This window comes from Petaurus breviceps, unplaced genomic scaffold (assembly GCF_028583685.1).
Source record: "Petaurus breviceps papuanus isolate PSGF00001 unplaced genomic scaffold, PetGlider_PUasm1.0 178, whole genome shotgun sequence".
NCBI classification, from domain to species: domain Eukaryota; kingdom Metazoa; phylum Chordata; class Mammalia; order Diprotodontia; family Petauridae; genus Petaurus; species Petaurus breviceps.
The window spans coordinates 9,395,985-9,420,033 of NW_027185777.1; the positions used below are offsets into that span (position 1 = coordinate 9,395,985).

The 24,049-nt window shown below is 37.1% G+C and overlaps 1 protein-coding gene across 2 annotated transcripts in view; it reads left to right on the forward strand.

Annotated features, from left to right (window-relative positions):
- MRC1 (mannose receptor C-type 1) overlaps positions 1-24,049 on the forward strand; it is a 127,812-nt gene that overhangs the window by 24,889 nt on the left and 78,874 nt on the right. For both annotated transcript variants that reach the window (XM_069086266.1, XM_069086267.1), the window contains exons 3-4: positions 4,518-4,691; positions 17,909-18,073. In XM_069086266.1, the coding sequence (XP_068942367.1) occupies positions 4,518-4,691; positions 17,909-18,073 (339 nt within the window). The remainder of the gene's footprint in view (positions 1-4,517; positions 4,692-17,908; positions 18,074-24,049) is intronic.

Genomic DNA, 24,049 nt, shown 5'->3' on the forward strand with positions numbered 1-24,049 from the left:
TAGATAGATAGATAGATAGATAGATAGATAGATAGATAGATAGATAGATAGAGGAACTAAGACCCTGACAGATTGAGCGAATTGTCCAAAATCGCACAGGTAGTATGAGTGGTAAAGTTGAATTTGGAATCTGGGTTCTGGGAATTCCAAAGGAGAAAGTAGTTATTTTGCTAAAAGGATCATCGACAATGAATTTAAATACCAAATATGTATGCAATATATAGCATCCAAATTCTTAAAAGAAAAGCTAGATGAGTTGCAGGAGGAAAACTATGCTAACAGGGTACCTCAACTTAGTTTTCTCAGAGCTAGATAAACACAATGACAAAATAAATGAGAAAGAAATTAAGGAGATGAACAGAATTTTAGAAAAGTTAGATATGATAAACCTCTGAAGATAACTGAATGGGAATAAAAAGGGTTAAAGGAAGTATACATTTTTCTCAGCTGTTCATGGCACCATCACAAAAATTGACTGTGCATTAGGGCACAAAAGCCTCACAAACAGATACAGAAAAACAGAAATATTACAGACATCCTTTTCAGATCATAATGCAATAAAATTGAATTTAGTAAAGGGCCTTGAAAGCATAGATTAAAAAAATAATTGGAAACTAAATAATCTAATCCTAAAGATTGAATGGGTCAAACAACAAGTCATAGAAACAAATAATTTCATTAAAAATGACAACCCTGAGTTAATATACCAAAATTTATGGGATGCAGTTAACACAGGACTTAGGTGGAAATGTATTAAATGTAAATACTTACATCAATAAAAGAGGAAAGAAGAGGTTAATGAATTGAGCATGCAACTTAAAAAAACCCCAATAAGTTAAAAATCCACAATTAATCATGAAAAAAGAAATCCTAAAAGTCAAAGGAGACATTACTCAAATTGAATGTAAAACAAAAAAACATAAAAAATTTGAACTAATAAAATTAGGACCTGGTTTTATGAAAAGCCTATTAAATAGATAAACCATTGGTTAATTAGATTTTATAAAGAAAGAAGAAAACCAAACTAACAGTATCAGTGAAATGAATGAAGATGAAATTAAACCAACTATTAGGAACTAATAATAAAATTTAAATGGATGAATATTTTAAAAATGTTAATTACTCAGATTAACAGAAAAGGAAATAGAATACTTAAATAACCCTGTCTTAGAAAAAGAAATTGGACAAGCCATAAACAATCACCGTAAGAAAAAATCCCCAAGACCAACTAGATTTACAAGTGGATTCTACCAAATATTTAAAGAACAATTAATTCTGATACTATATAAACTATTTTTTTAAAACAGGGAAAGAAGGAGTGCTACCAAATTCTTTCTGTAACACAAATATATTTCTGAAGCCTAAATCAGGGACAGCAAAAACAGAAAAAGAAAACTATAGACCAATTTCCCTAATGCATCTGGATGCAAAAATGTTTAATAAAATACCATTAAGGAGATTACAGCAATGTATCACAAAGATCATCTATGACCAAATAAGATTTATACCAGGAATGCAGGATTGTTTTAATTTTAGGAAAATAATAAGCATAATTGATTATATCAGTAACAAAACCAACAAAAATCATATGATTATATCAATAGAGGCAGATAAAGTTTTTGACAAAATGCAATACTCATTCCTATTAAAAACCTTGTAAAGAACAGGAATAAATGAACCTTTTCTTAAAATAAGTAGTGTCTATTTAAAACCAAGAGCAAGTACTCTCTGTAATGAGGATAAACTAAAAGCCTTCACAAAAGATTAGGGTTAAAGGAAGAATGTCCATGCTCAGGTTAACTGGACTGAACTGGCTTCTATTCTGTGGGTGGTTGGAGCTGAACAGGCTAGTGACAGGAGAGTCAGGAATCAAACAGAAGTTTAATTTCAAACAGCTTGCAAGCAAGGAGGCAGATTAGACACACACATGTGCCAGGGCCCTGTCCCTAAAGGGAGGACCTGTTTTACTGGGGCTGAACCTTGATTTATATATTTGTGGCTAGACAATGAGTCAAACAGTGTAGTCTAGCAATGGTGGTAATGTACAATAGCAACAGAAAGGAAAAGTTGTCCAGTGACAAAAAGTCTGTTCATAGGGGGGCTTCCTGTCTGAGCCTGTTGGTGTTTACCCCAGCTCAGGGACCATCAGTTCTGTGATTTATTTGCAGCAGTGTTCATGTAGAAGATAAGACTGTTGTTATGCCAAGCTCAGAGCATAGCTTGCTTGCTGGGTCTTAGCTCTGGAAAAAGGTGTCTCCTAATATTTTGACAATCATCATTATTATTCAATATTATAGAATTGTTACCTAGAAATGTTACCTATGACAATAAGACAAAAAATGTTAAGTGCAATAGGGAAGTTAGGAAGAGGGGAGGGTTTGGAGGAAAAAAGAATGAATTCTGATTTGGACAGATTGAATTTAACATGTCTTCAGCACAAACAGTTAGAGATTTCCAAAAGACAGTTGGAGGTATGAGTCTGGAGGTCTGCAGAGAGGATAAGGAGAGTGGAGAATCATCAGCATAGAGGCACTAATTGAGTCCATGGGAGCTGAGATGATAACCAAGAAAAATTACTACTACTAAGCCCTGGGTTTGCAATGAGAAAAATGAAAACTTTCCCTGATCTCAAAGAGGTTACCTCTGGGAAAATGCAACTTGCTTCTCCTTTTCTTTAATGGTAAATAAAAGGGATAGGTAGAGCTAATCAGAAAAAGAATACCTTTAAAACTCTGCCTAATGACAAAAATATTACACAATGATCTAACCAATTTTACTCAGTTCTAAGTGGGAAGTTAGAATAGATATATTAGTGTAAATTGTTCCAACAGTTCCCCAACCCTTGTTCTTTTTACCTCAAAATTTGCTAGCTTGTGTGACTCTGGGCAAGTCATTTGCCCTCTCCAAGCCTCAGTTTCCATGTCTGTAAAATGATAGGGTTTGAATCAATGGCCTCTAAGATCCTTGTCAACTCAACATATAATTCTATGATTCTTTCATTGAAACATATGGCCATTTTATGTAAGGGACAGATGTGTGACTATAAAATTCTGCACTAAAAATCATCCCAATCAATTAATCAATCAATCCATAAGTAACTATTAAAGACCTTTTATGTGCAAAGCAATGGAGAAGAAAAAGGAAAAAAATTAATCTCCCTGTCCTTAATGATCTTACCCTGTTTTCAAGCTCTGTCTAGGGCCTTTGTTCTTACTTTTACTAGCAATCTGAAACAGTATAAATCCATTCTTAGGCTTATTCACTTTGCTCAGATGATATTACACTCAATTCTTAGTATTTGAAGTCATGGTGATAGGGACAACGTGGATATTTAAAATCCACAGATAATTTTAAAATATTGTGTTAGCCATCAATTTTTTCATTGTGGCAATACTTTTTTTTTTTCATCTAAAGGCTTTAAAATTTAAACCAAGCCTAATTCATAAGTTTTTGGTGAACCACGAAATGGGCAAAAGACAAACTTAATGATCAGACCCTGAATAATTTGGTTGATTCTATACAAAGTATTTTGTGGCCTAATTAAAAATGATTTTTTCTTACTACTGTATATGGCCTTCAGCTTTAAGATATTGAAAGAAATGCCGAGGAGTTGAGAGAGAAAATTAAGGTAAAAGATTGAGAGGGAATTTAGCTCCTTCTGAGTATGTATTGACATTACACACAAACACATAATAAATATGTAATATGCACATACATGCATATGTCTATTTACATAAACCTTTTTTTTTTAGAGGAGACAAGTTGTTTGTTAAAAAGTACTGTAATTAAGCTGATTCCCTTTGATGACATTGTTTAGATAGCTTTGCAGAATAGTAGAATGAGCATTGGCTTTGGAGTCAGAGGAGCTGAATTCAAATCCTACCACTGACATTTATTACTATAATCTTAGGCAATTCACTTAACTTCTTTGAGCCTCAGTTTCCTCATTTGCAAAATGATGTGGTTGAACATAATGCCTGGGAACACTTTTTATCCTCATCTCTACCTTCTGGTTTCTTTGGATTTCTATAGTCTGAGCTAAAGTTCCACCTTCTGCTTGAAGCCTTTCATACCCTCCTTATTGCCTTTCCCCTCTTCTCTTCTATTCCTCTTCCTCTTCCCCTTCCTCTTCCTCTTCCTCCTCCCCTCCCATCCCCTTCCCTCTCATGCCCCTCCTCTCCTCTCCTCTTCTCTCCTCTCCTCTTCTCTTCTCTTCATGCTTAGAACAATACTGTCACATAGTAGGTGCCTACTTAATGATTGTTTACTTAATATCCCTTGAGGTACCTTTCAGCACTATGTCAATGGTTCTGGTCAAAAGTCACAAGAGAAAGTATACACATTTTGGAGGGGTGAAGGGAGGAAGGGGAGGTTCATCAGAATGAACAAGAATTCTAAGAGTTTCCTTCATGAGAATCAGGAAGGTTTATTGCACGAATGTTTTAAAGTCAGAATTTGCTCACATTGTCAGTATAAGAACTCTATTTATATATATCCTTCTTTATCTGTTTCCTTAGAAATGTATACATTACTGGGGAATTCCAATGGAGCACCATGTGTGTTCCCTTTCAAGTTTGAAGACAAGTGGTATGCTGACTGTACTTCTGCTGGCAGATCTGATGGCTGGCTCTGGTGTGCGACTACAGCTGATTATAAAACAAACAAACTTTTTGGGTTCTGTCCACTGAAATGTGAGTACCTGTGTGTGATTATTGAGTCATAACATTTTGTTGTGTGATGAAAACAGTACCTTACATCTGTCCAGTGCTTTTCTCATTTCCAAAGTGCATAAATAGCTGTGGTCTCCCCTTATTCCCCTAACAACTTCCTGTAGACCTCATAGTTCTTTTTATACAGATGGGAAAACCAAGGCAGCCAGAGGTTGTGTCTTGCCCAAGGCTGTGTGAGTTAGGTGAAGGAAATGGTAGACCACTCTAGTATCTTTGCTAAGGAAACACCAGATGGGGTCATGACTGAAATGAGGGGACAATAGCATGTGAGTTAGGGGCAGTGCTTCCAGTGGAAGCTAGGTTTTCTGATTTCTAGTCCAGCCTTCTTTCTGGGAGATAATGGTGGTATCACCAATATTACAAAATTTTTTTTTCCATAAGATTAGGTCTCCCCATATCCCTAGGTTAGAAGTACAGGGGTGGGGTGGCTAGGTGGCACAGTGAATAGAACACCTGCCCTGGAGTCAGGAGGACCTGAGTTCAATTCCAGCCTCAGACACTTAACACTTACTAGCTGTGTGACCTTGAGCTAGTCACTTAACCCCAAATGCCCTGCCTTCCCCCCTCCAAATAACAAGTACAGGGGCTCCTCAGGGGCCTAGTCTCACTTACAATCAGCAGGAGAGCTTTGACCTGTTCCATTTCTGACCTGGGCCAATTCACCCTTCCTTAGGTAGGCCCCTGATCATGAGTACTCATCATGTTGATGCTAAACACAATGTGGACACTCAGCACAGCCTTCTGTAACTCAGAACTACCCAACTCAAGACACCTGCCATCCTCAGCCTCCCTGGTCACCAAGTCATGAGGCTGTGCCTTCACATGTGGCACCAGATTCTTACATTAAAGGAGTCTTTATTTTTATAAAGGGCTTCCATACCCAACTCCTCCTCCCACCCCTTAGTGCCGTCAACTTTTTACTAAAGCATTGATACAAATGACATCATGGTAGTTGCAATGTATGACCAACCTCCTTATCCTTAACTTGAGAAGGAGGAATGCGGTTCATTTCCTTAATGTCACAATGGAATACAGGTCAACTACTATTTATGTTTTTAGTATTATATATAGTGTGATAAAGGGAGAAATGGAGGTGGGGTTTTCCTGAATTGTACTTTTTTGTGTCATGTGATGGAATGAACCCAAGTGGGAAAATGTAAAAAAAAAAACCCAGACATTAGAACTATGCCAATAATATGTTATATAATGATAATGAAGATGATGATGTAGCAAAATATTTTGTGATTTAAACTGGACCTGGTTTTAAGTTGTTTTTACCCAGTCAAAAAAGAATTTCTATACATTTCATTTGCAAATTGACCTCTTAATTTAAAGTTGAAGATTGATATACTTGACCTTAAAAAAGAACAGCAAGTTTATTTTGACCTTCATTGATTTCAGCAGAGGAAATGAATTAATTTCCTAATGTGAAGAGCTTTGAACTCAAAATTTATTTGATATTATTTCATATTTTATATCAACTCTTTTGTATAGAGTTCTTATACTGACAATGTGATACATATTTTGTATCATTGTATAGTGAATTTGTATCTAATTCACCTGGGTGGTGAAATTAGAAGTCTGTTACAATATGTCAGTGAACTGGGAACCTAGGACATCTCCATCAGTCTGGCCCTTTTCTCCATGCACACCACAAGGACACCGGTTTAGTCCTGTTCCACCTCTAGCCTAGATAATTACAATTGCTTCCTGATGCCTGCATCAAAATGGGCACAGGTGGAACCAAGAAGTGTGCAACGATGGACTGGAGCCAGGCAGGATCTGTCATAGCAGTTCTGATTTATTGATCAGAGGGCAGGGTTTATACAATGAATGTAAAGCAATTATCTCTTAGGTTTCCATGAGAAAATATTTAGTGTCCTTGTTCATTGACATACATCTGTGTGTTTTAATGTCCTTGTTCCCTTGCATGCATCTATGTTTGGGTCACTGCTAGTTTATCATGTCCTAAACTCCTGCCAGTCAGGAAGAGATGGTGAACAAATCTTAAAACATAATATAGCCTTCACGGGGAGTTGGCTTGGGACAAATCCTGGACCAGAGTCTTCCCATGCATGGACTGGGTCAGAGACTGGCTTTCAACAGCTTCCTGTACACACACACTATATTTCCCCATTAATTAGAAGCCCTTCTTTAAATGACTTTTTGTTTATATTTTGCATTTGTTGATTTCTAAACATGTTGTGTACTACTAGTGAAAAATAATTTCCTTGAGGGCAGGAACCATCTCTCTCTCTCTCTCTCTCTCTCTCTCTCTCTCTCTCTCTGTGTCTGTCTGTCTGTCTGTCTGTCTGTCTCTCTCTCTCTCTCTCTCTCTGTGTTTCTGTCTCTCTCTTTCTCTCTCTCTCTCTGGCTTTGGATTCCTAGAGCCTAGCACAGTCCCTGGCTCATAGTAGGCACTTAAATGCTTGTTAACTGATTGAGATTTTTGATATATGGAGTGACTTGGTTGGACATTGTGCATCAGTCTATGCAACATCTACATGTGGTTCCTACACATTTCTGCCTTCTGGGGCCAAGTAAAACAATTTTAATTCAATGATGGCTCTTCAGATATCTTAAGATTATATATCCCTCCCATATCTTCCCTTCTCTAGGGTGAACATCACCAATTCCTTGAGCTGATTTTCTTGTAGCATTATTTTAGGTCCTCTCACTGTCCCCATCACCCTCTTCTGGTCATGTTCTACTTTGTCTTTATGGTACCCAGAACTAAATATCATATTTCAGATATAGCTTAAGTAGACTAGAGTGTGGTGACATTATTATCATAGGATTATAGCAATTAGCAAAGAGGATGTTAGCCCTTACATGGAGCAAAGCACATGGGGAATTTTCTATACCTCACCTTGGTATATTTCCTGTCAGTCTACAATTTAACTCATTCTCATGATTTATTTTTATTCTCAAGCACTTAGAGTACAAGTCAAACACCTGCTGTCACTCTAAAATTGGGCCAGAGCCAGAATAAAACACAATTGAGACATATTTAACAAAATAAATAAAAATATGCTAGAAGACAAATAATATTAATAGATGGTTTTCTAAGTCAATAATTATAATAACAAGCCTGCAGTTTCTATTTGAATTTGACACCACATCTTGAATGATCCAGGGATATGTTTGGACAACTTAGGTCTCATTAATAAACTTGCAATCACTTTCTTACTAATTATCTTGAGCTATTATTCTAGTTCATCAAATATTAGTTATTTTAATAAATTGGAGAAAATTCCTTTGCCAATCAGTAATTATTCTTGTTCCTCTATAGTTTAATCAGCATTAAAATGACTAAATATAGGGCAGCTAGGTGGCGCAGTAAATAGAGCACCAGCCCTGGAGTCAGGAGGACCTGAGTTCAAATCCGGCCTCAGACACTTATCACAAAAACTAGCCATGTGACCTTGGACAAGTCACTTAACCCCAATTGCCCTCCAAAATAAAAAAAAGAAAGAAAAAAATGACTACATAGAGAATTTATTATCAAATGAAAGCAACAATAAAACAAATGCTTATGTAACTATTTGCAATATTTTAATCATGCTAAAGTTTACAGCCAGAGTTTATCAAACTCTCAATATAAACAGTGGGTAATTCTTTTTCATCTGTCTTCAAACTCAGTCTCACACCGCTTAACTCATTGAAGATACTGATTAAAGTGTTTCAGAAATCTTATCCATATTTGTCCCTTAGGTAAGAGTCTAATTCGATCTCTTTGGAAATGAGCTAGATTCATCCTTTCTCTTTGTCCTCTCTTCAGAAACCACATGAAATTGTCTTTCCGAAATCCATTGTACTTGCCAATTACTCACAGATTCTTCAAATATTATTGAAATTCTCTTTATAAGGTTTCTTTATAATAATCTATTACTTATGATAGTTCTGATGAAGAAGACATTTCACATCATCTTCTTCCTCCCTATATTCTTCAGAGAATTCTCCTAGATTCTCATAAGTTACAGATAAAACCTGCACCTCCTCCCTGACTCCATAGGGAGAAGCACTTTAGAGTAGACATTTTTTCTCAACTGACCTGGAAATTGCCAGCACAAATGGCTTTTCTCAACATTACATTTGGTTTCTGTAGTCTTAAAGAGACAGCTGCATTCTCCAGTGTCTCTGTGAGAAAACCATTAGAAGATGTAAAGATAGTTTCTACAGACTCTAAGAGATAACAGAGTCATCATTTACTGATTTAAAAAAAAAACTAAGAGAAACACAAGTGACTAGTTCAGAACCACACAAATATCTGTCAGAATTTAAATGATTAGACTTCTTATTATAAAACTGTTACTTTTTCTTCTATAACCTATTACTACTACCATCACCTTTTTTTCTGGTCACTGGGCCTCTCAACGTAGCCCGGAGACTGCATTGACTTTGTAGTCACTATTAACATGCTGCATTTTCATTCATGTAACATGCATAACTCTTTTTCACAAGAATTGTCATGCCCTTTCTTCTTAAGCTCTTCTCATCACGTGAAAGTGATTTTTTTGAACCCAAGTGTATAAGTTTACATCTATCTCTGTTGAATTTCATCTTTTTCAATTCAGCTCACTTCCCTCCTTTTTTTCCCCTTAATCTCATCGAATCTTTTTGAATCCTGACTTGGTTACACATCACATTAATTACACATCACAGTGTTATGTCATGTGCAATAAATCAAGCTTATCTTCTATGGCTTTATTCAAGTCATGATGGCCTCAAAGTCTCTTCTAACTCTTACTCTATGATCCAGTATGATCCAAGATGATACAAATGTTCATCAAAATAGGGTCAAGGTCAAGATGGCTTAGAGATCCACAAGGGACTGTCTTCCAATTTAATATCATCCTATTCCACTAACTTTTCCAGATCATGAATTCCATAAGTCTACTAAAAAGTTCTCATTGTGAAAGGATTCAGGCAACATTAAGACTTGAGAAGGAGAAATAGGAACTATGATGGTTCCCTTTTTGCTCTCTCCTTGTCCTCCAAGCCACCCTTCTTTTGCCACCAAATATCATCTTCCCCTTCTGTCATCCAAAGTTCTTCTCTTCTTTCTAACCTGGTGCTTGGGTTTTTATGGGTTTTTATGACACTTGGTTTCCCACTTTTTATCCATCCTGATCAGCTTAACCACTTGACTAATTTTCATTTCCCATTTCTTATATTCCAATTTCTAACCCAGGAGAATCATTCCTCCATGCTCTCTCCCACCTCAAACATCGAGTCAGTTGCCTATTTTTAATTTCATTTCCTGTATGACTAAAACCAAGCTTTAATAAAAGTCTGTGTCTCCCATGGCTGAAATGCACACCTTTCTCATTTCTGACCATAAAGATCTTTCTTCTTTGAGACTAAGCATGGAAGACATATTCCCAGGGAAGTCTTCTCTGTCTGATCCCACTCTACTCTGACCCCAAGTTGTTCTCAATCATTAATCTTCCTAGAAAAGACCTTTTTCTGTATCTCTGCTTTGTGTCTACCACACTGTAACTCAGATTTTATTTCTTTATTTCTTTTTATCTCCCACCTCCAAATTGCTTAGAGATCAATTGGTAAATTGCCTTTAGCAAGTAAGGTCCAGTACAGAATAGAGTAAGAAGTCAAATCAACAAGCATTTATTAAGTACCTACTATAATGCATAGGCCACAGTAATGAGAATGGACTCAATATTAGGGCCAAACAAGCAACACAAAACTGGCTGCATTTGTAGATGCTTAATGTGGTGACTTATACTTGGATATTTTACATTACTGTATGTTTACAAAGAAGAGAAAATGTGGAAGTACTTTTATATAAACCATTTGTTAGATATGTAGAATAGTTGTGTAGTATAGTGGGAAAAAGGAATTGATACAAAGTCAGGGGGCCTAAATTTGAATCCTGGTTTCAAATCTTGATAAGACCTTGGGGAAGTCATTAGATCTCTCTCTGGGTTTCATATGCCTCACCTTCAAAATCAAGGGGTTGGATTTTTTTGCTCTAATATCCTTTGTAGTTCTAAATTCTTATCTATGTGCATGTTATTTGCTTCTGATTGACAAAGTTCCTGAAAGGCAGGAACTATGTAATTTTTCACCTTTGTCTCACAGTACATTCCACACTGTAGGCACTTAATTGTTATTTGTTGATTCTATTGATTAAACTGTCTCAAAGGTCTTTTGCCCTGGACATTTTCTCTGGCTCTCCCCCTTGCCTAGAATGTTCTCTCTTCATCTCAGCCTACTGCCTTCCTTGATGTCATTTAAGTCCCAACTAAAATCCAGTCTTTTATAGGAAGCATTTCCCAACCTTTCTTAATTCCAGTGCCTTCCCTCTCTTCATTTTTTCCTATTTATCCTACACATAGCTTGTTTGTATATATCTGCTTCTTTATTGTCTCTCCCATTAGATTCTGAGCTCCTTGTGGGCAGGGACCATCTTTTTTTGCCTCTATATGTATCTCCAGTACCCAACACATACTAGGTACTTTAAAATTGTTTATCGACTGAATAAAATTCCCCCAGCTCTGCATCTTTGATTGTTTCTCCATGTGTAGAACTCTTTCTACTGTCCTTCTTGGTCAGATCAACTATCAGTGCTCCCATCTGTCAGTAATCCACAGAGATGGCCTGTGATGATCCTGATGCCAGGTGTATACATAGTCATTGAGCAAACAATTACATGGTTCCTTCTATGGATCAGGGACTCTGCTAGGTGCTGGTGTTACAAATACAGAAATAAATCTAGTTTTGTCCTGCAAAAACTTATATTCCAAAGAGAAATTCAGAAAATGCATTTTACTAACTGATATAAATTTCCAACATATACAGATTCTCCATATTTGTAGATGACTTCCCTCTATTATTTCCTCTTTCTTCTGTATATAGCTTGCTTTGTACATATTTTTTTGCATATTGTCTCCCCCATTAGATTGTAATGAGCTGCTTAAGGGCAGGAACTGTCTTTTTCCTCTTTTTGAATCTCTACCACTTAGCACTATGCCTAGCACATAGTGAGTACTTAATAAGTGTTTATTGATTGATTATGGATATATTTCTCGTCCAAATCCAACATGACCACCATCTTGTGCTATATGTCACTTTAATTGATTTTTGAACTTTGTAAAAATTTTATCAGCTCAGTGACTGAAAGGATTGTATTTATTATCCTGAAAATCAACTGAAGAATCAGGTTTTGATGCATGTGAGACAATTTTTTGGTGACTTCACAAGAAGTTTAATAGAGACAGATTGGATGGCCAAGCAAGAAGATTTCTTCCACCAGTCTGAGAAACTGTCATCTAGAAAATTAAAATAAAAAATAGATTATCCAAAATTCACAAAATTGAGTTTAAAAGACATTCAAATAATTAAGCTTTCGAGTGACTTTTTGAGGTAAATTTGTAGCTTTTCTGCTTCTGAAGTTTTAATGCTTAAAGCTGCACTAGGATTTGGGGGTATTTGTATATAAATGCACACACACATACATAACTATATATGTGTGTATATATACATATATGTATATGTGTACACACATGTATGTGTGTATGTGTGTGTGTGTATATATATGTAGAGAGAGAGAGAGAGAGTGAGAAAGAGAATCTTTTTCATTCATGTAAATCTCCAGAAAACCTTGTTCTGAAGATTTATTTCAACCATATTTCTAAAGGCACTATAAATCTTTTTGTCCAAAGAAATAAGACTCTTTCCTTTCCCCCCAGGATAAAGGAATCTCCATTTTTATGCTAAATTCCAACATACTGAGAAGTCCTGCATAAATGATGTATTGGTTTTGACTAGTGGCATATTAAGTATATTTGGCATAAGATTAATTTTCATGCCTCTAAATCATGCATCTTCAACAAACCACATATTTCCCTTTCTCTATAACATCTAACTGTGACAACTAACTGAAGAGGAAATAAAAATATTAATTACTTTTATCATGCATCAAGGTCTTCAAATGCATTTTACCAGCTGATACTTCTGCTACTGTTATTTTCTTTAAAAAGACCTTGCTGTTTTAAAATTCTGTGAAATGTGAAGCTACTTGCACAAGCTGAAATCAAGAGACCATATTATCTTACCTTAAACCACAAACCATCGGGCAGGTCCAATACAGGAAAAAGAGGAACTGGTAATTGACCTGATGACATCTAATGTATATGTTTCTTTGTTTTCAGTATTGTTTATTGTAATGTTTTCCTCCTATTTAAACAATTATTTTCTCTCCCTAACTATATCATGAAAACAGGAAAAGGAAAAGACCCCTTTCTCCTAAATTCTCTTTAGCTTGCAACTTCTGGGCATCTGGTTTAGAGAAGGCTGAATCGCACATCTGTGGGTCACTTTCCCTTTTGCTCTAGTCAGCAAATGCATGATTTGGCTCTTTCTTTTATTTAATTCCTCTCTCTAGAATGCAAAGTCAGGATTCCCATTTTTTAAATTAAATTAGAAGGGACATACCCATGGTTGTTATTTTGGACACCTCAGATGACCACAGCAGGGTTTTTGGATTGCTGAGCTTTCCTTGTCTAACTGAAGAAGGAACAAGGAGCTCCTTGTTTAGTAAGCAAAACCATGTACAATACCATTTAGTGACTTCCTTTTTAGCACCTCATACCCTCATTGTGGTCTGTTTCTTTCTCTATAATCAGATCAAAGCTGCTATACTTTTACTGGAATGATGCCACTTCAATTGATAGTGGAATCCTTTCAGATTACTCACTGAGTCTGACATCCCATAGTTCACCATATTTCAGGTTTTGCTCTCTTTATCTTAAGTATACCTTGTGAGGAATACATTCCTGAGACTTCTTAATCACTAGAACTCTTAACTTCCTGTAATTATCTTGTACTGATTTGTATGTTTACATTTTGGTAGAGTCATTTAGATGGCTCAGTGGATAGAGCACTGGGACTAGAATCAGGAGATTTGAGTTAAAATCTGTCCTCAGATACTTATTAGCTGTGTGACCCTGGGCAAGTCACTTAACCCTGTTGGCTTCAGTTCTTCATCTGTAAAATGAACTGGAGAAGAAAATAGCAAACCACTCCAGTATTTTGCCAAGAAAACCCCAAATGAGATCACAAAGAGTCTGCAATGATTGAACAACAGCAACAAATCTTCTCTATTCCTACTCCTCCCCTATCACTCCCCCTCCCCCTCCCCATCAAAGCTCTTAGCGAGAGGAAATCATTTTTATTTTCTATTTTTTGTATCCTCCATCACCTAGCAAAGTACCTTGGACATAATGGATGCTTAATAAATCCCTGTTGGGTCTAATTGAACAACTTTTCTAGGTGTCGTGCACCTATTTCAAGCCTAGGTGTCGTGCACATTATTTCAAGCATCTTACCCACATGTTGCATCCTTTCTAGGTGTTGTCCTTAACTTCATGCTTTCTACTAATTCCTTGCCCATAGTAAGCACTCAATAAGAGCTCTTTTGAATTAACTTTTAAATGCAGTCCTGGGCATTCACATTGCATTTATCTTCCTCTTTGGTGTGCCATGGGACTTTTCTCTAAATTTCATGTCACTGAATGTGGTATATAATTTGATAGAGAGGCCCATGGTCACTTCCCTATTAAAGGTACACAAGAAATTTAGAGACAGAATGTAGGTCACGTCAGAGAGAGCCATGTGACCAAGGGAGATTGGGTAATTTCTCTGAAATATTCAGGATGTGAATGGCCCTATATTGTGACTACGTGGGAAACATCTCTCTATTGAAGAAGGAATAATTTATATTGTCATTATTATAATCAAATATTACATGTATTTTGTATTTCCTAATATATTGTATGCTATGTTTTCTTCTTTAGGTATGGCTCTTTGGGCCATACACACGTATATATTTTAAAAGTCTATACTATAGTAATTTGATAAATATACAGCAATTTGTTGGGGAATTAATGGAATAATCAACAATTATATGTAGTTCATGTTCAGATAATATCTCCATATGGTGCTATCCTGATATCACAATGATATTCATGGAATTTTGAGGGCAATGCTAGCAGGGTAAAAAGCTCTGACAAATTCTACCAAACTGGAAAGACTTCTATTTGGGGCCTATAGGAGTAACCTGTTGTGTGAAGACCAACCTTGCTAAGTACAGAGAAACTCATCATCAGAAAGCTGGCCACCATTAATACATACCTATGTATTTTAGCCATGACATTGATTCTCTCCTAAGGCAAGGAGGGTTTGCAATCTACACAAGTGATGGGAGTAATAGCATGGGTAAAATGACACAAGTTTGAAATTAATAAACATTCATTAAAACACTTTGTATAGGCAGGACAGCTAGGTGGAGCAGTGGATAGAGCACTAGACCTGGACTCAGGAAGATCTGAGTTCAAATCTGGCCTCAGACACTTACTACTTGTGTTACCCTGGGCAGGATTTTTTTTTTTTGGCCTCAGTTTCATCATCTGTAAAATGAGCTGGAGAAGGAAATGACAAAGCACTCCAGTATCTTTGCCAAGAAAACCTTATGGACACATCAAGTCCATGGGGTCAGGAAGAGTCGGACATGACCGAACAACAACAATATACTAGGTACTGTGCTAAGCACTGGGGAAAGAAAATGAGGCCAAAGACAGTTTCTGCCCTCAAGGAGCTTACAATCTAGTAGATGCTGAAGGAATGAATGAAGTTGTTATTGAGCCAGCTACACTTAGCATGTGTATGAGAAATCCTAAGGGTCTTCCCTTCCCAGATTGCTTTTTTTTTTGAGTAGACAAAAGAGATCATTCTTTGACTCATTTCTTACTTAGCCTTAATCACTGCATCCAGGACCATCTCCAGTTATTCTGATATATATCTTGTCACTGGTCCCAGATAGTTCTGGAGGAGAAAGTAAGGCTGATGACTCTGCACAGCCTTCCCTCACTTAAACCTAATTCACTTACATGTCATGGAATCACCTCCCTAGTGTCATGGTCCTCTTCAAAAATGAAAGACAACAAGTTAGCATGTGTCCTACCAAGGGTTACGACTGAGTACCACAAATGTATCCTGCCATTTAGTAAGGGCACTAACTTTCACTAACTTAAATAATTCCCTGTTTACCTCAAAAGAGTTCTTTCACTTTTCAAATATATATTTGATTTTAAAACTTTCAATTCCAGATTCATTCCCTTCCCCCCCTGCCACCCACCCCCACTGGGAGGAAACAGATATTTAAGTGGTTCACCACATCACTAAATAGTACTTTGTTAATCAAGCTTCTGGAGGAAGCTAATTGACTCAATAAACATCAGGCCAAGAAGTCAGGAAGATTCATCTTCATGAGTTTAAATATGGCCTTGGACACTTACTGTGTGACCCTGGGCAAGTCTCTTAACCCTGTTTGCTTCAGTTTCCTCATCTGTAAAATGATCTGCAGAAGGAAATGGCAAAACAGTCGAGTATCTCTGCCAAGAAAACCCCAAATGGGGTCATGAAGAATTAGACATGTCTCAATAATACAAAACCAATATCAAGTTTCTAGGATTAATGTAGTTTTCAAAGACATGTGCTTAAAATCTTGGAGATTCTGGCTCTAGGAACACAAGTTAGCTGTGCTTATTAACTACTCATTGAATTCATCTGAACCATTGTTCCAAAACTAATACTTTGATGTTTAAATCATTAGGCACTAAAACCAATTCTAGAGATTTCCCTAGAGTTGATTTAGTTCTGTGATACAGCTATGGGTTTACACATGTATAAGTTTTTGGTGTTGGTGATGGAGTGATGGATAATTAAATCTAAGAGACTGTATGGGATTGATAAGGGCCAACTGTTTTCCATTCCCTTCCTACAGTTTGGCATGTTTGTAGTTTCCTTACTTTCTAACCCACATGATCTAGTGTCTAGTGGAAAGAGGGGAGGAAATTAATTAGTTTCTTATTCTTTTTTTTTTTTTTTGCTTTTTGGAGGAAGGAAGGTAGGACAATTGGGGTTAAATGACTTGCCCAAGGTCACACATCTAGTAAGTGTTAAATGTCTGAGGTCAGATTTGAACTGGGGTCTTCCTGACTCCCGGGCCAGTGCTCTAGTCACTGCATCACCTAGCCACCCACTCTTACTCATTCTTTTTTTTTTTTTTGCCTTTTGGAGGGCAATTGGGGTTAAGTAACTTGCCCAAGGTTACATGGCTAGTATTTTTGTGTGGGTGTTAAGTGTCTGAGGCCGAAACCAAACTTGGGTCCTCCTGACTCTGGGGCCAGCCCTTTACTCACTGTGCCACCTAGCTGCCCCCTCTTACTCATTCTTGATGGGTCCCAGGGAGAGTTGAGTGGTAGATAAGCCTCTGTCAACCTCTTTTGTCTTTTGATATTAAGCTCAATTTAATTCAGTAATCATTTGTTAGTACCTAGTATGTGCCAGGCACTGTGAAATCAGTCCCTGCCCTCGAGGAGCTTACATTGTATAGGAAAAAAATTATGAGAGCTCTGTCCATTTTCATGGATTGTCTCTCATGCCTGGAACCTTCTCTCTTCTCTGATTTCTTTTAAGTCTCAGCTAAACTTCTATTTTATACCAAAAACCTTTCACTGTCCTACTTAATCTTAGTGTCTTCTGTCAGAGATTATCTCAAATGTATCCTGTATGTTTTTTATAGGTACATAATTTTTCACATGTTGTCTCTCCCATTAAATCTTAAGGCACTTCAGAGCAAAGTCTGTTAATTTTCCCTTTCTTTGTTATCCCCACCACTTAGCACAGTGACTGGTACCTAACTGGTGTTTAATAAAAGTTTATTGACTTGACCCTTAAAGTTTGCATAATGCCTTCTTTACAAAAACCTTATGAGATGGGTATTACAAGTTTTATTATCACTCTTATATTACTCATGAGAAGAGTGAGACCCTGAGATGTTATGTCATTTGCCCACAATCACTCAGTTAAGTATGTGAAGTAAATTCAAACCTAGATTTCCTGACCACAAGTCAAGAACTTTATCCACTAAGAGAGAAAACCTAAAAATAATAAGAACAATAACAAGAAAAAATACTTAGCTACCTCAAGCAATATTTCTTGTAAATGGACATGTCCTTCTGTGTTAAATTTAAATTTTAAAACCTAGCCATGTTATTTTAAAAATGTCATTCCAAGTTGGTTTAATTTGTTATGTATCAACTATATGTACATCCTAGTTATAATTCACAATATTATTTGTTTTCTTTTTGTAGCTGCTGGCAGTGAAAGTTTATGGACCAAAGATCCATTGACCGGTATCTCCTACCAGATAAACTCTGAGTCGGCTTTGACTTGGTATCAAGCAAGAAAGAGCTGCCAACAGCAGCAATCAGAGCTAGTGAGCATCACAGAAATACATGAGCAAACATACCTGACAGGTAAAGTAAATAGAAAGTCAATGAGGACTGGAAGAAGGTTATTTTATTTCTTTCTTTCTTTTTTAAACTTGTAAAGTAAGCCAGCAAAGAGATCATCACAGAATCAGCCTAGAGGCGTAGAGCGGAGGAGATTGGGCAATCATGTCCAATGTGTCCTGGGAGGACTTCTTATGAAATGTACTATTTTTGATTAACAACATAGAGCTAAAGTCTATCAGAATGAATTCTGCTATAGTGGCAGATGTAGTTTACAGAAACATTGATATACAAAACAAAATCAATTCAGAAATTCAGCATAATCTTTAAGCATTATGGCAGATGGCATGGCTCTGGGTTGGATTAAGCTTTAGACCAACTTAAAAACATCATTTTAAGCTTTTTTTTAAAGTTTGTGAGATTGGAATTGAATTGTGGAATACCTTCATCAGCATTATCTATTAACCTTCTTTAACATTAATTGTTAAGACAAAGTTACCAAAAATGAGCTCCCAGCACAGGGTTATTTAGTCAACAGTGAACCGGTGCCTACTTCCCCAAGAATGAATCTGATAAATCACAATCATTATCAATAAATATAATAGATGTTTTGAGAATCTGCCATGGAGAAAACACAACTCTTAAACAATAGAGATAGTTCCAGGGATTGGACCTGTGATTTCAATGGGAATTTCTGGATTCAAAACTCAATAGTTCCAGGGATTGGATCTGTGATTTAAATGGGAATTTCTGGATTCAAAACTCTCTCAATGCATATTGGCACCTGCTATGCAACTTACATTCTTAGAGAATCATCTGCTGTACCTAGAGGTTAAACAAATTGTCCTAGGCCACATGACCAGTATTTGTCACAGGTGGGATTTGAATGCAGATCTTCTTGGCTTTGAGGCTAGCTGACTAGCCACTGTGCTTCCCTATCTCTCTAAATAATGGAGATAAAATAAAGTACATGACAAACCACACCCTTGAGGACCTCACCCTCTAGTCATAGAGACAAGACATATTTCTGAGAAGATACAGAGCAATGCAAGGGCATATACCACTGTGATCCAAAGAAGGGATGTGGTCAGTAAAGGGAATAAGATTTCTGGAGGAGCAATGACACAGGACCTGGATTGGTCAGGGAAAGCCAGTTGGACCTTAAGGAGGATCTTCAGTAGAGAGGTTCTGGGAGGGCTGTGGAGTCAGAGGAGATACCATGAGTAAATAAATGTCCTTCAGCAGGACTACCCAAGGTATGGCTAGATGGCACAGTGGACAGAGTGCTGGACTTGGAGTCAGGAAGACCTAAGTTCAAATTCAGCCTCAGACACTGTGTGACCCTGGGCAAGTCACTTAACCTTGTTAGCCTCAGTTTCCTCATCTGTAAATGACCTGGAGAAGAAAATGGCAAACTACTCCAGTATCTTTGTCAAGGAAACTCCAAATGAGGTCATGAAGAAAAAGAAACAGCTGAACAAGAAGAAGAAATACCCAGGACTTATTCAAGCAATAGCAAATAGGTATTTATTGTTATAAGGGATGTATCAGGAAGTAAATTTGAAAAGAAAGATAATAATGATATTATTTATATAGTGCCTTATGACTTGCAAAGTGCTTTTTAGTAAACCCAAAAATATTAAGAAATAGTATTTTTCTTTAAAGCCCTTTCCAGATTCCTGGGAACCTCACCCCTTGGGAAGGTGGATAGAATTCAAAGACAAAAACTGTCTTTCTTAGGGAAATAAATTAAAAGGTGATAAGCCACAAAAGTAATTCTTGTCATGTTCATGTCGTTGCTTTCCCTGACTCTGAAGCGACTGACCCATTTAAGGGTAGTCTTCTCTTTGCTCACCTGTAGCAATTGACTATGACACCCTTCTCCATTGAGAAAGGAAGGAAGGAGGTCCCTCTGTTTTTAATCTTGTAAAGTAAGTCAGAAAAGAGATAATCACAGAGTCAGTCTAGAGTATGAGAGTCCCACTTTGAGATTTGAGAAGTGGTCCTCAAGGGAGTAGGATGGTCACTTGGTCACTCACGTATTTTGAAATATTAATCCCAAATGATATTTTAGCATATCTTTGTCTTGTTCAAAATTCTGATAAATATTATCTCAAACTTCCTTGGATAGAGTAGAGGCAAGAAAATGGCATAGACATTAGATTAACATTAACTTAAATAAAAATTGTTTCTGGTCAATTTGTGCCTGAAACATAGAGTACAATATTAACATTTTTTCTTGAACATGTGTATTTCCTCATTTGATACTTGCAGCAGCACTATAAAGTGTGTTAGCTCATTTTACAGATGAGAAAATTAATACTGAGATGTTAAATGATTTGCTCAGGGTCAAAGGATTCAAGCTCAGGTCTTTCTGACTCCAAATTTAGCCCTCTGTCCATTGTGCTACTTAACTGCCTAGCCAGGAACTTGATTCTGTAGCCCCTTGAATGCTTGACTCAGGATAGGGTGTAATGCTATGATGGGGCAAAAAACCAAATTAAACCAAACCAAAACAATACAAAAAAAAACTTTTGAAAACAAAGAAGCAAAGCTTCAAGCAATTCAACCTGCCTATCAAATGCACTGAAGCAGTATCGGTGGCTGGAGACAGTGTTGAAGCAATCCGAGATGGGGCATCTAGCTTAGAGTAAAGGTTTCAAAAAACTTGAAAGGAAGGGAAGCAAAGATATGGGTATCGACTTCATACTTGGAATACTTCCAAAGAAAGTCTATGAATGAATGAGTAAAAAGCATTTATTAAGCACTTACTATATGCTAAAAATTGGCCTTGGCTCTGGAAATGCAAATACCAAAAGGGAGTCAGTTCCTGTCCTCAAGGAGCTTCTACTCTCCCAGGGAAGGAAATGCCTGTTGCAGAACGGTGACCTGGAAGGGGCAGCATTTATTCATTGTGAGTAATCCTTCCACTGGGACAGATTACAGGACTTGCAGGTCTTTGTAGGAACTTTCCCAATCTTGTTGCTTTGGTTGAAAATATTCACCAATAATGACCAACCTTCTGTTGACAAATACTTGGTCCTATCATCTGACAATAGGTCCCAACTTGGGCTATTTCCAGCCCAGGAAGAGCCTCTAGAACCTTCAGTAACTCAAGGTCACTTCCACTTGGCAAGGGGGAGGAGAGGCTTAAGTGGAGGGCAGTCACCTTCCCTGAAAAGGAAAGTTACCCAAGTTTACTTTTTGTATCTGCACTGCAAAGAAAAACCAAAACATAGTTCACTTTAGATTTATTTATTTAAATAACACCATCTGCAACACTTTTTTTCAAATAAAAAAATAATAACACTATTATAAAGAGTTGGTGTTGCATAGGGGATGGAGAGATGACTTCTGAGCCAGGTAGATCTGGGTTCCAGTTCTGCCTCTCATGTATACCAGGCAAGTCACTGGACCTCTCAGGCCTAGTCAGCAACTCTCTTATATTAGAAGGTACAGAGTAGTTCCCTGTCTGCACTTCTCAAAAGAGTTTATTTACTGAGAGTTCCCCTCATGAGGAAATCCCATCTGTTGACCAAAACCAGCTCACATAATACCTTGTCTTAAGGTTTGCAAGGCAATTTTCCCCAAACCATTCCTGAGGCAGCCATTGGTTGGAGGTCATTCATCACCTTTTGAGGCCTTAACAGCAGGTTAGAGGTTTAGAAATTGGGAGAAAAAGTGGATTTAGAATTTTTATTTTATTAATATTAAATTTTACTTGCAAAAGAAGAAATAATAAATCTTGAAAATTGCTTTACTAGTGAATATGAAATGCAAAAATTTTACAACCGCAGATGCAAAGTGAAGGGATAAAAACCCCAATGGTGTCTTTTATGTAACTCTATTATTTGGGAAGTGAGGGCTAAGGAGATTGCGTCCTATTTTAGAATGCATGACCCATCATTATAATTGGGTTGAAATGGAGGGGTTTTTCATGCCTTCAGACAGAAACATGAGCAAATGTTACATATTTATAGCTTCTCTCTAAAAATTTAAGAGTGGAGACAGTTTTTGAATATCTACCCTTTGGTATGGTTCTTGTCAGTGTGCTGACTTCTAATAATTTGGGGTCATAGAATTGTAGATGTAGAACAGGTTCTGTAGTGCATCTCCCTCATTTTGCAGATGAGGAAACTGAGTTTCATAGAGGTTAAGTGACTTCCCTCATTCATAGGAAGTGAATTGCTGAACTGCAATTCAAGCGTAGCCCTCTTTGCTTCGGGTCCCCTAACTCTATCCATTATATAGGGCCATTCTGCCTCTTCTGTATAGAATGCTTTCTTCTTTTATCTGTATTCCCAGTGCTTAGCACAGTGCATGGTGTATAGCAAGCTCTTAATAATTGCTTGTTGACTGACTAGTAGCTCTGCAATCAACCTCAAATAATAACCCACTTCATAGTGCAATTTACTGCTTATTCACTGGTGGTACCAAATCCCTGGGTTAGTGGAACATGGACACCACATTGAAGAGGAAATAGGATGAAGCCTGATGTTGCAGATTTCCTTTAAAGTGAAATGAATCTTGAGTTACTTTTACATATCACAATAAAGTTTAGATGATGCTAATTTTGTGCAGCATTTTTTCCCTTACCTTGCTCTTATATGTAGGCTCTCATACTGCAGTTAACACACTATCAAGGACAAGTACTTTTAAGAATAAATAGAAGGGGGGTGGCTGGGTGGCTCAGTGAACAGAGCACCAGCCCTGGAGTCAGAAGGACCTGAGTTTAAATCCAACCTCAGACACTTAACACTTACTAGCTGTGTGACCTTGGACAAGTCACTTAACCCCAATTGCCCTGCCTTCCCCCTCCAAAATGCAAGAACAACAAAAAAAGAATAAATAGGAGGAAGGAAGGAAAGTACAGAGAACAGTCATAAATCATGTACACAGAGAGAGGAAAATGGGGGAAATGGTTTAAGACATTCCCATGCTAGGATTATTCAGAGCTGGGTTGTGTGTGTGTGTATGCACATATACATATATTTTTGTTATTATTCAGTTGTTTCAGTTGTGTCTGACTCTTTGAGACCCCATTTGGGTTTTTCTTGGAAAAGATACTGGAGTGGCTTGTCATTTCCTTTTCCAGCTCATTTGGCAGATGAGGAAACTGAGGCAAACAGGGTTAAGTGACTTGCCCAAGGTCACACAGCTAGTAAGTGTCTGAGGCCAAATTGGAACTCAGGCCTTCTGATTCTAGGCCTGCTCTCTATTCATTGAGTCATCTAGCTGCCTGTTCCCCCCCTTCCACATATACATACATATATATGCATATATAAGCAAAGTTACATGCTCTCCCACACATACCCATACATGCATGTGGATGTGTATATATTATTAAAATAGACACAAAGTTGAAATGGATTTCTTTATCATGCTGCTTACTGTGCTGCCTTATCATTCCTATTCTTTCTTTTCCCCTTCTTCTGGCTTATTGGAAGAAAAAGAGGCATAGACTGGAGATTACTTTTCCTCTCTTCATAGAGTATGTGAAGAAGAGACACTGCGAGGAACGTGAAATATTCCCACACTAAGAATTGATTCGTTTCCTCCATTACTTGCTAGGCTACCTTGAATATCAGTTGAGCTAGCAGGAAATGCTTCCTTAATCAGGAAAAAAAAAGGAATTGTTCCAGCAGCAAGCAGCTAACAAGGCATAATCGAGCTTGCAACTGAATTCACCTCAGTTATTGCTTTGAATCTTATCCAAACCTTCCAGAATTTGAGTCTGCAAAATTTAACTGGAATTTGAACAAGAATGGATCCTTTTGTAGAACTTTTGGTACTTCCTGTTTCAGGTCAGGCCAAAGATAGCATGCCAGTTATCTTTCTCCCACTTATTTTTCAAAAAAAAATTTTTTTTGGCATTAACAGGAATGTGAAAGATGATATGGGACATATTGGAGCAGACAGATCTTGCAGGATCCTTTAGAGTCATTATTTTCTAAAAATATTATTATGGTCATTTCTTTAGTTTCCTACTTCCCAATTCCT